Here is a 15,148-nt window from a genome sequence, read left to right on the forward strand (position 1 = left end):
AAATTAAAATTAAATCAAGTGATTCCCTGCTTAATGTTCTTGAATGGCTTCCCACGGCACTTAGAAGCTAATCATGTAGCCCTTTTTAAGACATAATATAGAAGTTTGGATGTTCTGTTTCTCCAACTCTGACCTTCATTATTTATTTAATTTGAAATAGTTTAGTCTTCTCCATCTTTTCCCCATTTTGAGAATGTAAATCTCATGGAAATAAAGACCTAGTCTCTTATTTGCACCCATAATGTCTGCATTTAACACAGTTGTCTAATACAAGTAGGCGCTCAGTAAGTACTTGTTAAATCAACAAATGGAATATGTCTTCAAGATCTTTATCTGGTCAGAGAAATGCTGCTAGGACTCAAAGCAGTAATGACCATATGAGATGATTTATGGGAGGGCCCTCATTAAGTATTAGTTTTCCAAACCTCCACATTTGCTTGTGAAAGTAAAAGTCATTACACGTGACATGAAAATGAACTGACCAGTTTTTAAAAGTTCCTGCTCAAATATCCCATCTTATAAAACGTTAGTGTTTATTCTTGCCCCTTTGTCAGAACATTTGTGATTCAGTCTCTTCATTGACTTCAGCAATATAGTGTAAGAACAGGTGGAAAAATTGTAATGTGGAATTGGAAATCTTAAGAAAAACAAAGTTTGAATGAAGTTCAGTTGTTGGAGAATTGCCTGAATTGCATGCAAAACCACTGATAAATGATTCGAAAGAGTTAGGCAATTTACCATTTGAAGAAGAGAAAATTGAGAAGAAAGGTGATCTGATAAATGCTTCAAAAGGAGAAGGTTTTGAATATCAAAGAACATCATAAAATTAATGGAGACCTGTAGCAAAAATTGATGAAAACCTTGAGGGTTTTTATAAAATGACTACACTTCTGATTGTGCTGCAAAAATCAAAAGTTAAGGGTAGGATGCCATATTGGGTGGTCAAATAGTTTTTCTTAAGGTTTGTTACATAGTTGCAGGTGTAATGCACCTTCTGTTGAAAAAAAAATAGTGAAAACTGAAATTCCTCCAAGTTCCCTCAGCTCTCTGATCTCATCTTCTGCTACTCTGCCTCTTTCTCAGTGTGCTCCAGCTACACTGGCCTCCATGCTATCCTTGAAGCATATTAGGCAGGCCCATACTTTAAGGCCTTTTTCTAGATGTTCCTTCTCTTAAAGTTCTCTTTCTTTCTTTTCTCCTAGATAGTCCCTTGACTAAATTCATCACCTCCTTCAGGTTTCAGCTTGGTTATCATTTTCTTAATGAAGTCTACCCTGTTTTCCCTATTTAATAATGCAGCATGCTTTTTTCCTTTCCTTCTCTCAACTTCAGTTCTCTTCACTTGGCTTTACCTTCTCTTTTTTCTATAGAACGTATTACTTTGGGACATAGAATATTTTATTTATTTTGTCTTTTGTTTATTTCCTATCTCTTCGTGCTAGACTAGATGTTAGCAACTAGGGCCCACAGGCCAAATCCTGCCTGCCACCCATTTTTGTAAAATAAAGTTTTACTGGAACATAGCTCATTTGTTTACTTATTGCTTATGGCTACTTTCACACTACAGTGGCAGGATTGAGTAGTTCTAACAGAGACAATATGGCCTGCAATGCCTGAAATATTTGCTATCTTTTAAAGGAAATAGTGGCTGATCCTTTCACTGGATTATAAATCTCATGAGGAAGGTGTCTTTGTTTTGTTCACTGTTATGTTCCCATCATCCAGAACAATGCTTGGCATATAGAAAGTGTTCACATATTTGTTAACTAAATAAATGATTGAAGATAAAATCCCAATCCTGAATAACCTGGAATAACTGGCAAAGGTAGTAAGTACATAGGCATTTCTTTGGAGTAAGTAATAATAGGTGAGAAGAGAATTGAACTAGATGTTGAAAGAGAGCAAGGATTTTTATAGCAAAGGAAAATTTTTATCGTCAGTGATTATTAAAAGATTTTAATCTACCTTTTTTCACTTATCAGAATGTCTTTTTTTTTTTTTTTTTTTTTTTAAAGATGCCTAGCTTTACTGAAGCTGGGTCATTTTATATGTTTATTTGAAAACTTAGGAAGTTTGATTCCCAAGAAAAGCATTAGTTTTTGTAGTGGTTGGTGCTTTCAGTTGGATATTGGTCAAAGATTATTTTGAGAATTAATAGATGACATGCATAAGAGTTAAAGATCATGGGTTTCAGGTGTATAAGCTTTTGGTCAGCTTTCTCTCTCTGCTTTGATTTCTCTCCATAAAATAGAAGTGTGAGTTTTGTACAGCCATTGGACGAATTAATATGCAAAGAGCTGCTAGCATTTTTATCATGCTTGTCCTTGAAGATTATGATCACATTGGTTCATACTGCTTAGCAATATTTTATGGTTATTTAGTTTTTGGAATGAAGTTTAAGGTAAAAGAAATGAGACTGCTTTTTAATAGGCCTCATCAATAATATTAGTTAATTATGTAATTTCCATTGCAAATTTAAAATTTCGTTTATTTTTTAAAACTCTTTTTTCCCAGATGATCTTTCCATTTCAGTGGCAATGTCCATATATTCCCCTTTGCCCTCTTTCACTGGCGGCAGTGCTTAGTGCACCTTTACCATTTATAGTTGGAGTTGACTCAAGGTATTTTGATCTTCATGACCCACCACAAGATGTTGTTTGCATTGACTTGGATACGAACATGGTATATATGTAAGTTAATTCTGTTTATGTTATCTCCCATTTACATTTTTTCCCCGTATGTAGTTACGTCTTTTTGAAAGCTTCTTGAAATATGCTAATTTTTAAACTTGATAATAAGTTTTCACCTTTAATACCATGATTCTCAGTCAGGGTTAGTATCAGAATCTGGGAAAGCTTGTAGTTTGAGAAAAACTTGTTCAATATTATAGTAATTTATATTTGGATAATGTAAATGGTAGGCAGGAGATATTTAAGTTTATCAAAAGGGAATATGGGTTTTAAAAAACTGATTAAACACTGCTTTCAGAGTACAAAAGATGATACGCTTTCTGAGTACAATTCAAAACCCATATATAAGCTTTTAGAAATGGATTTACCTGTTTGAAATAAAGTTTAATTAAAACATGGGATGATTTTGCATTGTTTTCTTCATTAGCAGGATTTGAATTTTTTAAAGATGTATTCTTTACTGCATAGAAATTGATATTAAAAACAAAGTCTTAGCTTGTGGTTGCTGGAAATAAGTACGTACAGCAGTGGTATTAATGAGGGTCCAGAGAGTAGTAATCTGCAGTAATAAAAGAAGCAGCTGTCTTAAGGGCCAATCCCATCATCCTCCATTCACCCTCCAAAAAGCAATTAAGGGCAGTAAGCATTGAAAATTCCTTATGTTGGTACTAATTTTCAGCTCCTGGAGAACTTTTATTCTGTACTGTTTGAGATTGACAGAAAATATATAGAGAATTTTAGGTAAAGCCTAGATGGAGACAGTAGTAGAATTTGTTGGGAAAATATGCCTACGTGAACTAAAAGAATAAGTTAAGGAAGAAAGGAAATGTTTGTTATAACTTAAAAAAAACAATTTGAAATACATCTACCATTGTATTTTGAAACTGTATAGCTGTGGTAGCTTCCTTCCTGTGTATGTTTAGATTTGTTGACAGCCAGGAAATAGTAAACTACTTCTGTGCCTTAAACAATTTTTTTTAACACACATTTTTGTTGTTTTTAAGGTATCATCTACTTCAGGATTGTATACAATGTGGCACCTTTGCAAATTTTTAAGAACTTGTTGTTCATATATTTACCTTATTTTATATGCTGAATAAAATAACATTGTGGAAATACTTAATTTTTCCTAGTTTTAAATAATGTCTATAAAATTTATATTGATCAAAACATTATTTTCTAAAATAACTTTGAATTGTTTGCTCAATTATACTTTAAAAATTGTGAAATGCTTTAGATACTCCAAAATTATAGAAAGTAATGTAAATAGCACCTATGCATCCACCACCTAGTTTGAGAAATAAAATATTACCAATAAATGTGAAGCATCTGGTTAGTCTTCCCTAATCATATCTTCTTCCTGTCTCTCAGAGGTAATCATTATCTTGAATTTGGTATTTATCATGCATGCTTTTTTTTTTGAATAGGCTTTTTTTTTTTAAGATGATACACAGTTTCTCAGTTCATTCACTCACAACAAATATAGTTTATTAGGTACATTACCATCCTCGTTTTTCAGATAAGAAAATTGAGTAACAAACTATTTAAGTGATTTGTCCAGTCACACAGATAGTAAATGTCAGGACCAGATTATTAGCTGAAGATAATTCATACAGTAATGATAATATTTAATTTAGGGGGTTAAAAGCTAGCAGTGAAATATTGGACAGCAATTACACAAAATTGGAGATTGATAAGAATTAAACTTGACATGACCAATTTTAGAACACAACACAATTTCAGTGATGTTAAAATGTGTCGGCTAACATTGCCTTGGCACATAGGAAGTGTTTTAACGTTTTTATTATACAGTTAATTGTCCCCCCCCAGAGAAGGCATTATGTTTGCTTCTGTGCTGGTGGCATTACCAGCCAGAGAACACTTACAGTTAATTATTTTGACTTGGAGTTCTTGGACCACATTGGTAGTACGCAGTCAAACTCTAAACCCATGGGTTAGCAGGTCTGTAGTAACAAATTCTAAGGGGAGGTTTTTATACCCTAAATTTAGACCTCAAGCTGAACCAGTCTTTCAAAGTCTCTAATTGTATTTGGGGGTCTTAGTTCTGATACCCTATCTTGTGGAACCAAGACTTTGTGTTCTGTCCCCTCATAACCGCTAGTAAACAGCCAGCAACTATCTGAAACAGTTCTCTGGGAGCACTGGAGACCAGAACAACTCTGTACACCATCCAGGGAAGAGTGGAAGGAAGAGTCTGATAAGCTGAGTTGAAGATCTGTGAGTAGATTTCTCCACGCTGCAGAGGCTGGTGCCCATCCCTCACTGGCATGGCAGGCTGCTTCGGGAGCCACTCGCTGATTGGAAATAAAAGTCTCTCTCCCAGGAACAGGGGTGGGAGGACACAGCCAGGCACCGATTGCGGCTTCTGATTAGCGAATTCAGGCTGCTGGTACCAGCCCTGGACACAGCTAAATTTGCAATCTGCCCAGGACAGAAAACACCCAAAGACTCTGTTTCAACTCCACTTCTGGCAGGGGAGGAAGCAGGATGGATGAGAGACACAGTAACCACATAGGGTGGTGGGTATCAGTTTGTGGAAAGACGGCTGCTCACCAAGGAAATGGAGGCTCCAGGGGTCAAACCTGGACATCATCTGCAGCTTTAGAGTAGCAAATTTGGAGTACTGGATTCCAGCTTCCAGAACAGCTAAGAATTCAACCCACCCAGGACAGAAAGCAGCTGGCAGTCTCTGCCTCAGTCCCACCTCCTAGCAGGGACAGAATTGGGGCTGATAGAGAGACACCGAAACTTTTCAGGCAGGCAAGGAACAGGTTGCTGAAGGGCAGTTCTTCCCCAAGAAAAGTGGGGGACTCAGCCCAGCACAGTTGGTAGCTGTTGTTCAGAGAATTCAGATCAGTTAAGAGTTAAAGGCACCAGTACCACGTTAGGAGTGCAGAGAATAGGTGGCAGAAGAACACCATCTGCTGGACACACCAGGAAAGAACAGAATCAAAGAGAAGTTATAGAGAAGGTTGGCACCCTTCCAGGTATCCCCCCCTTGGCACTTTGGAATTGATCTTCACCCTCTTTGTGGGTTCCTAGGCATCTTTTGACTGGAAAAAAACTGACTTGAGAAGGTCCTCTCTAGGAGGACCCTCCTCAGAGAATCAGCTATCCAGGTAAAAGCATCTGGAGATAACGAAAGGAGTGTTAAAAACATAGAGGCAAATAAAATAGTAATAGTAATAATAATAATAATAATAAGGAACAGCTCAACATTCTCTGAGTAGAAACGGGAAAGGAAGCTTTCTCCTAGGGGTGAGACAAATGCACAAATAGTGCAGTCTCAAAAATTGTACAATATGTCCAGGGCAGAAATCAGATAAATAGGAGCCAAAAAAATTCAGAGCAGTTAAATACAAGCTATTCTAAAGATTTAAATAGTTGAACTGAGTGTCAAAGAAGAGCTTTAGCACAAAGTCAATCAACAAGAAAACCATGGACAAGTGAGAGAAACTGACCTCCAGAGTTAACTCGTCAAGAAAATCAGATGCCTAGTCACCAGTCAAAGGAACAAACTAAAACTTCAGATGAGATACAGGATTTGAAACAACTTATCAGTGATGTTTGAAGAGATCTTGTAATCACTTCATGGAGATGAAGGAAAATATGGCAAAGAAAGATAAAGGATATTATGAAGACATGGGTGAGCACAAAGAATTTGAAAGCATGCAAAAAATATATAACAGAACTTATTGGAATGAAAGGCAGAGTAGAAGAGATAAAGAATACTCTAGAAACATACAACAGCAGATTTGAAGAGGCAGAAGAAAGGATCAGTAAACTAGAGAATAGGACCTCCAGAACCTTATAGACCGAAGACAAAGCAGAGTAAACAATGGAAAAAATGGAGCAGGGTTTCAGGGAATTGAAGACAGCACAAAGCACACAAATATACACATCATGGGTGTTTCAGAAAGAGAAGAGAGGGAGAAAGAGGCAGAAAGAATATTTGAGGAAATAATGGCCCAAATTTCCCAACTCTTATGAAAGACACAAAGGTGTATGTCCAAGAAGTACAACATAGTCTGAACAGTATAAATCCAAATACCTAATCCAAGACACATACTAATCAAAATGTTAAATGCCAAAGACAGAATTCTGAAAGCAGCAAAAGAAAAAAAAAGTGATTCATCACATACAAGGGACATATGGTAAGACTAAATGCTGGTTTCTCAGCAGAAACTGTAGAGGTGAGAATGCAATGATAAGATAGATATATTTAAGGTATTGAAAGAGAAAAACTGCCAGCCAAGAATTCTTAATCCAGCAAAACTGTTCTTCATAAATGAGGGAGAGTTAAAAATATTCACAGATAAACAGAAACTGAGAGAATTTGTGAACAAGAGACCTGCCCTGTAAGAAATACTAAAGGAAGTGCTACAGTCTGAAAGGAAAAGACAGGAGAAGAGAGCCTTGAGAATGTAGAAATGAAGAATTTCAGAAAGGGTAGCTAAAATGGGAGGGGGTGAGAGGGGAGAGAGGGAGGTGTGGGAGAGAGAGAGGAGAGGGAGAGAAATAAGATATATGATAGGCAAAGGATAAAATGGTCAAAGTAAGTACTGCCTTTACACTAATAACCAACACAAAAAGGTTAAAAATGAAAGGCTGGAAAATGATGTTCCACACAAACAGTAACCAGAAAAGAGCTGGGGTAGCTATACTAGTATTGGATAAAATGGACTTCAAATGCAAAACTGTTAAAAGTGTCAAAGAAGGACATTATATGTTATTAAAAGAGGTAATCCACCTAAAAGAAATGTCATCAATATTTATGCACCTAACCAGGGTGCCTGAAAATACATGAGGCAAACACTGGCAAAGCTGAAGGGAGAAATAGACATCTTGACAATAATTGTTGGAGTCTTCAGTACACCACTATCATCAATAGATAGAACATAGAACATCTATACAGAGGATCAATAAGGAAATAGAGACTTGAATAATATGACAAATGAACTAGATCTAACAGGTATTTACAGAACATTGCACCCCAAAACAGCAGGATATACATTCTTCTCACATGCCCATGTATATTATTCTCTAGGATTAACCATGTTTGGGGTCACAATATAGTTTTCAGTAAATTTAAAAAGATTAAAATTATACAAAGCTCTTTCTCCGATCATAATGGAATGAAGCTGGAAATCCGTAACAGATGGAGAACTGGAAAAGTTACATGTATATGGAAGTGAAACAACACGCTCTTAATCAGTCGGTCAAAGTAGAAATTGCAAGAGAAATCAGTAAATATCTTGAGACAAATGAAAATGAGAGCACAATGTATCAAAGCTTATGGATGCAATGAAGGCAGTGCTAAGGGGGAAACTTAATAGCCCTAAATCCCTACATTAAAAAAGAAAAAAGACAAAGTAAAAAAGAAGATGCAAATAAATAAAAAAGAGAGGGGGGCCATTAAAACTGACCTCACAGAAATGAAAAGCATCATAAGAGGATACTATGAACAACAGAACGCCAACAAGCTAGACATGGGTGAAATGGACAATTCCTAGATACATGTGAACGATCTACACTGACTCTAGAAGAAATAGAAGCCCTCAACACAGAAATCTTAAGAAAAAGACTGAAATGGTCATCAAGACCTCCCGACAGACAAAAGCCCAGGACCAGATGGCTTCACAGGTAAATTCTACCAGTCTTTCCAAGAAGAATTAATACCATTCCTGCCCAAACTCTTCCAAAAAATTGAAGAGGAGGGAACACTACTCTTCATTCTATGAAGCCAACATCACCCTAATAACACAGCTAGATAGAGATGCTACAGGAAAATTACAGACCAATTTCTCTGAATATAGGTGCAAAAATTGTCAAGAAAATACCAGCAAATAAAATCCAACAGCACTTTCAAAGAATTATACACTATGATCAAGGGAGTTTTATCCCAGGGATAAACCGAAAATGGTTCAACAGAAGAAAATCATTGAAGGTAATATACCACATTAACAAAATAAAGGGGAAAAGCCACATAATCATCTTGATTCATGCGGGAAAGGCATTTGACAAAATCCAGCACCCCTTCTTGATAAAAACTCTTTGAAAGATAGGAATAGAAGGAAACTTCCTCAACATGATAAAGGGAATATGTGAAAAACCCACAGATAACATTGTACTCAATGGCGAAAGACTTAGAGCTTTCCCTCTAGGATCTGGGACAAGACAAGGATGCCCACTGTTACCACTGTTGTTCAACATTCTACCAGAAGTTAGCTAGAGCATTTAGGTAAGAAAAAGAAATAAAAGGCCTCCAAATTAGAAAGGAAGAAGTAAAACTTTCACTACTTGCAGATGATACCCACTAGAATGGCCACTATTAAACAGAAAACTACAGTGTTTGAGAGGATATGGAGAAATAAGAACACTTCTTCACTGATGGTGGAAATGTAAAATGTAAAATGGTACAGCTGCTATGGAAGACAGTGTTGCAGTTCTTCAGGAAGCTGTGTATAGAGCTGCCATATGATCCAGCAATCCCGCTACTAGGTATATACTCAGAAAAACTGAAAGCAGGATCACAAACAGACATTTGCACACCAATGTTCTTAGTCGCATTATTCACAGTTGCCAAAAGATGGAAGCAACCCAACTGTCCATCAAGTGATGAATGGATAAACAAAATGTGATATAGCTACATAATGGAATATTATTCAGCTATAAGAAGAATGTAGAAATGAAGTCCTGATGCATGTAACAACATGGATGAACCTTGACATTATGTTGAGTGAAATAAGCCAGACACAAAAGAACAAATACTGTATGGTTTCACTACTATGAATTAGTTATAATGAGCAGACTCTTGGAGCTAAAGTTGAGAGTATATGTTACCAGGAGATAGAAAGAGGGTAGATAATGATGCTTAATTTGTACAGAATTTGTAATCAGGTTGATTGTAAATGTTTGGAAATGGATAGAGATAATGTAGCACATTACTGTAAGGGTAACAGCAGTGAAGTATGGATGTGATTATTTTTGAAAAGGGAAGTATAGGGTTGTGTATGTCACTAGAATGAAAGCTAGAGCAAAAGCATGGGGTTGTATAACCGTGAAACCTGTTGTTGGATGACTGGTTAATTTTACAAATATGAGAATGTTCTTACATGAATTAGAACAAATGTACATCACTGTAACAAGGTGTTAAATATTAGGGTGGTATATGGGGAAAGTACAACTAATGCAAACTATGGATATAATTAACAGTAACATTCTTGCATCAGTTGTGACAAAGGTAATATACAAATGCTAAGTTTCTGTAATACGGGGGTATAAGGGTATCTTTTTTTTTTTGGTTTTGTTTTGTTTTTGTTTTGTTTTTTGAGCACTGATATTTTCTCAAATTGATTGAGGTGATGAATGCACAACTTTGTGATTATAAGAGCCATTATTTATATACTTTGGATGGATCATATAGTATGAGAATAAAACTGTTAAAAATAAAATCCAAGGTTCTTTGTTAATCCTCAGAACAGATGTGGCTTTCGGGTTACTCTGCATTTTTAAGCCCTGAGGTGTTTTCTGATTCTCTTGCCAGCTAAGCTATCTTTATACTTTTGCTAACTTTGATAAGAAGTGAGTTTTCCAGGCAATTTGTCTGCTATATTTTGTATTCTTGGAATATAAGATTCTGGAAACAGAAGTTTTCATTAATTTGTTTTAAAATTATCATCCCTATGTCTTTGTTTTCTTACTGCTTTATGATCATAGTTTAGATTCATGTAGTTGTGATATAGGTCTTAATGGGACTTGGTGTTGAATAAGAAAGAAGTGCTTTTTCATGGTTTGGGTTTCTTTTGACATTTAAATGTGTTAAGTCCCATGAGATAAGTTATGTGAAAATTTTCCTGAGAAAATAATGAGTTTCTAATAGTCAAATTTATTCTTATATATAACCTTAACGTGTCAATTTTTTGGTGACATTTAATTTTGAGAATTTGGACTTTGGGTATTTAAAGAATATTTCAAATGTACTTTGTTTTTTTTTCAAATGTACTTTGTTTTTGTTTCCTTTTACATACTTTCAAACTGCCTTTGAGATAGGTCATTTCACGTGATAGTGAGGACTGCATAGATTTACACTTATTTATTGTTTATTTCTATCAACTTCAAAAAATGTTTTTTGGTGTTGGTGAATTGTGAAATAAGGCATATTTAGCAAACAAAAAGATCTTATTGAAGTCCTAATTTATTATCATATTTTTTCTTTTCTTTTCTTTTTTTTTTTTTTGTAGCATTGTAGGTTTGATGTATGTCTTGGTCCAGAATAGACAGGTTGCTAACAGAAAACATAGATGAGACTTTGTCCAGAACGAGGATAATGTGAATGTTTTATAAGCAATGGCAAAGATTTGTCCCCAAAAAGTGCTATTTTAACTCCAGAAAAGATAGTGTGGGACTCCTTGTGACATTTGTAACCTATAGTCTGTCCTCACATAATCTCTTCTTATTGATTAATCTGTATTACTCAGTTGTTTCTGGTCTTTGAGGAATTTTTATTAAGAGTCTAAGATATTTGAGCAATCATTTCCAAATACCACCATATTAAACATGATAAAGTATAACAAAAAATCAGTTGTTTTGTCATGACTTGGCATCAGTGTCCAAATTTGCCCTTATTGAAGTTGTTGGAGATGTAAAGTGGAAAAAAGTGCTTTGCAGTTTTTCAGTTACTCCGGAAATACCACACTACACAGTCTCAGAGTAGAACTAAGTGGTTTCATGGCAAAGAATGATGCTATTTCTGAAGATTTTTATAAATGACTAATTGACTTTAGAGTCTTATAATTTTTGAAGTTGCAGTTAGTTGGCATTCATTTTTTAAGTCTTGGGTGATGGGTGTTGTCACTGATTTCCTTTTTAACCAATATGAGCGCTGAATAAACTAAATGTACTTTTTAAAAAAAATTAAATTCAGTTTTATTGAGATATATTCACATATCATACAATCATCTATGGTGTACAATTAACTGTTCAACAGCAGAAAAGACAAACAACCCAATTAAAAAATGGGCAAAAGACATGGACAGGCACTTTTCTGAAGAGGAAATACAAATGGCTCAAAAACATATGAAAAAATGTTCAAGTTCACTGGCTATTAGGGAAATGCAAATCAAAACTACAATGAGATATCATCTCACACCTATCAGAATATCCATTATCCAAAAAAAAAAAAAACAGAAAATTACAAGTGCTGGAGAGGATGTGGAGAAAGAGGCACACTTATTCATTGTTGGTGGGAATGTAGAATGGTGCAGCCACTCTGGAAGACAGTGTAGAGGTTTCACAGGAAGCTAAGTATAGATTTTCCATATGACCCAGCTATTCCATTGCTAGGTATATACTCAAAGTAAATGTACTTTTAATTTTTAAATTCCATTCCCTCTATTTTGGCACACAATATTTTTAGAAGCCTACTAATAGATATTTTGAAATTTGAAGTCAGTCAAGTTCAACACTTAAAATATTACAATTCTAAAACTGAACTTTTGAAGAAAGACTTGTGTTGTGTTCATAACTCCAGTATTGAAAATCTATGTTGGAAGGTTAGAATGAGATGACCAAACTAGACTGAGGTCAATTGAAATGAAAAGCGAACTTCCTTGAAAACCACTTAATCCTACTGTCCATATCAAATGTAACTTCAGTAAAAACACCCATTCCATTTTCTTTTTTTATTTTGACATAATTTTGTTTAGGAAAAACAAACTACAAATAACAGATTCTATTAATTATGTTCTTATTTAATAGATCAGATGAAAAGAAGAGCATGAACTGGAAGCAGCTTCCCAAAAAGCCATGCAAAAATCTACTTAGCACCTTAAAGAAATTATATCCTCAGCTATCTTCAGGTAAATGTGAGGAATAAAGAATATTTTAAGGAAAGAATGTATATGAGATAATTCCTCTTAAAATTTTCATAATTTTGATCTACTTAGAAGAATTCTCATTATGTAACAAAATTCTAATAAGAATTCAATACTGTAGTTTGTGGTTTTTCATATTCCTTCTGCTGTGTATTTCTGGTAGCCCCTGCTAATGATCTCTTTAAGGTAATGGGGAGAGGAATTTCAAGAAATCACAAACTTTATTTTGACTCTTTCTTTTATCTATCTGTCTATCTATCTATTTATCTATATTGGTATTGTAAATTAATGCTGTTTTTTGTTCTTACTTCATTTGTCAGTTCACCGCAAAACTCAAGAAGGTTCAGCAGTTGAGATGACTCCAATTGAAGCAGATTTCTCCTGGCAAAAGAAGACGATGCAACTTGAAATGGAAATTCAAGAAGCATTTTTGCGCTTTATGGCAACTATTTTAAAAGGATATAGAACATATCTCAGACCAATCACAGAGGCCCCTTCAAATAAAGCTACAGCAGCTGATTCATTGTTTGACCGACAGGGTGAGTGGCATTGAAAATACAGTTGCCTTTTATTGAAGTGAAAAAATATTTTCTACTTGGTATTGCTACAAAGATTATTCATTACATAAGTTATTAGGAATTCATATTAAAATATAATGAGCTTTAACTTAGTTCTGTATATGGAATTTATTTTGCATTTTAATTCTCCATTTTCCCCTGAGAAATTTGAAACTGGAGGTCTTTAATTATGAAAAGTCAAAGATGTCACCTATATTAGCAATACTGTATTGTCAACTCTCTTAGTAGAACATAGCCTGGTGGTGGTTTGCTTTTAGGTGTCTTGTGCAGTTTTGCATACTTCTTGGCTTTATACACTCTTGGCTATAAAATATTCAAAAATTAGTTTGTGGAATGAGGGCACTTCTTTTTAAAAATTTTCAGGGAAAAGCACTGTACTCATCCTTTTTAGAAGTTTCAATTTGGGGGAATTATAAAGATTTTTGTGGTTATTCAACTGCTCTTATATATTTAATGGCAATCTTACATCTTAACCAACATTCACATGAAAATTATTTTATTTTTCTATACTTTCACCCAGCACCTACTTTTTTTTTTAATTTGTATTTTCCCAGTATTCCTTTTGCCCTTTATCATTTCTGCTTTACACTGGGTATCTCTCTGAGTATCTATACCGCCTTCTTATAATGGAATGGATTTAGGGCTCACGTTAATCCTGTATGATCTTATCTTAAATTAACTAATTCCATATATTGAGGGTAACTTATCCCTCAAATATTTAGTCATCACCTACCAAGTCCCACTAGTTATTATGTAGGGGTAAAACAGTAAAGGTTTAGTTTTAAAGGAGTGTATTAGTTTGCTTCAGGTACTACAAAGTAGCACAAACTGAGTGGCTTAAAACAATAGAGCTTCATTCTCTCCTATTTCTGGAGGTTAGAAATCTGAAATCAAGGTGTTGACAAGGTTGGTACTTCTGGAGGCTCTAAGGGAGACAACTATTCCATGCCTTTCTCTCTGGCAGTTGCTGGCAATCCTTGACATTCCTTGGCGTGTAGACATTATTATTCCAGTTTCTGCCTCCATGTCATGTGGTGTACTCCCAGGGTGTCTCTCTGAGTATTTATATGGCTTTCTTATAATAGCATGGATTTAGGGCTCACATTAATCCTGTATGATCCTATCTTAAATTAACTAATGACATCTTCAAAGACCCTATTTCCAAATAAGGTCACATTCTGTGGTTCAAAGGTAGACATGAATGGGGAGGGGAGAGCACTATTCATCCCAGTACAGAAGCCTAAATGGAAAATAATCTAAAATGTTTTAAAAATAGACCAAATCCTCAAGAAAAAAGATTTCACATAATCAATAATTTAGTGAGAAAAGAAGTTCTAAGACTTCAGTAAAAAAGAACATCCTTTCATATGGGTAGTTTGGAAGACTTTGTGCAAGAAGAGCATGACTTCGAAGAATTGGTAGAATTTAAATAAATGGAGTAAAGCAGGAAAGACTTCCTAAAAACCCTAGGCATTCAGAATCAGATCTGGGACAGGATGGTATACGATGCTAGAAGTGAATGAAAGCTGTATTCAACTTAGTTTTCAGAACTGTGTAACATACTGCTTTCGCAGAGTCCCACGTGACTGCTTTCAAAAAAAGTTGTTTTTCAGCCCAGGGAAAACACATAGAAAGGTACCATTCCCACACAGAATCTTTGAACAAGTAGTAAAAACTGGCAGAGCCATCTTCCTCAAAACTTAAGAAATCAGATAAAGGATTGCAGTAGCTGGGTAAGTGCCGAATCAAGAAAACAAAGCTTTAAAAATGGTTAACACAAGGTAATACAGACCTTAGCGCCCTTGCTTGCCTCCTCTCCAACCCCCTCCCCAGTGTGATGTAGAGCCAACGTGTGCACCCATTTTTTTTCTCCCTCATCCTGTTCCACAGGAAACACAGTAACCCTTTGTACATACTGGGTACCTGTATGTTACCCAGTCTGTCAACGGTAAACCTGAAAGACTGAACCAAGAAACTCAGCTCT

The 15,148-nt window shown here is 35.3% G+C and overlaps 1 protein-coding gene across 3 annotated transcripts in view; it reads left to right on the forward strand.

Moving 5' to 3' along the window:
* Window positions 1-15,148, forward strand: part of DENND4C (DENN domain containing 4C) — a 174,902-nt gene that overhangs the window by 82,690 nt on the left and 77,064 nt on the right. For 2 of the 3 annotated variants that reach the window (XM_037851100.1, XM_037851099.1), the window contains exons 10-12: window positions 2,515-2,690; window positions 12,471-12,571; window positions 12,907-13,125. In XM_037851100.1, the coding sequence (XP_037707028.1) occupies window positions 2,515-2,690; window positions 12,471-12,571; window positions 12,907-13,125 (496 nt within the window). The remainder of the gene's footprint in view (window positions 1-2,514; window positions 2,691-12,470; window positions 12,572-12,906; window positions 13,126-15,148) is intronic. The other variant, XM_037851101.1, reaches the window with a different exon arrangement.

The sequence above is a fragment of the Choloepus didactylus genome, chromosome 10 (assembly GCF_015220235.1).
Source record: "Choloepus didactylus isolate mChoDid1 chromosome 10, mChoDid1.pri, whole genome shotgun sequence".
NCBI classification, from domain to species: Eukaryota; Metazoa; Chordata; class Mammalia; order Pilosa; family Megalonychidae; genus Choloepus; species Choloepus didactylus.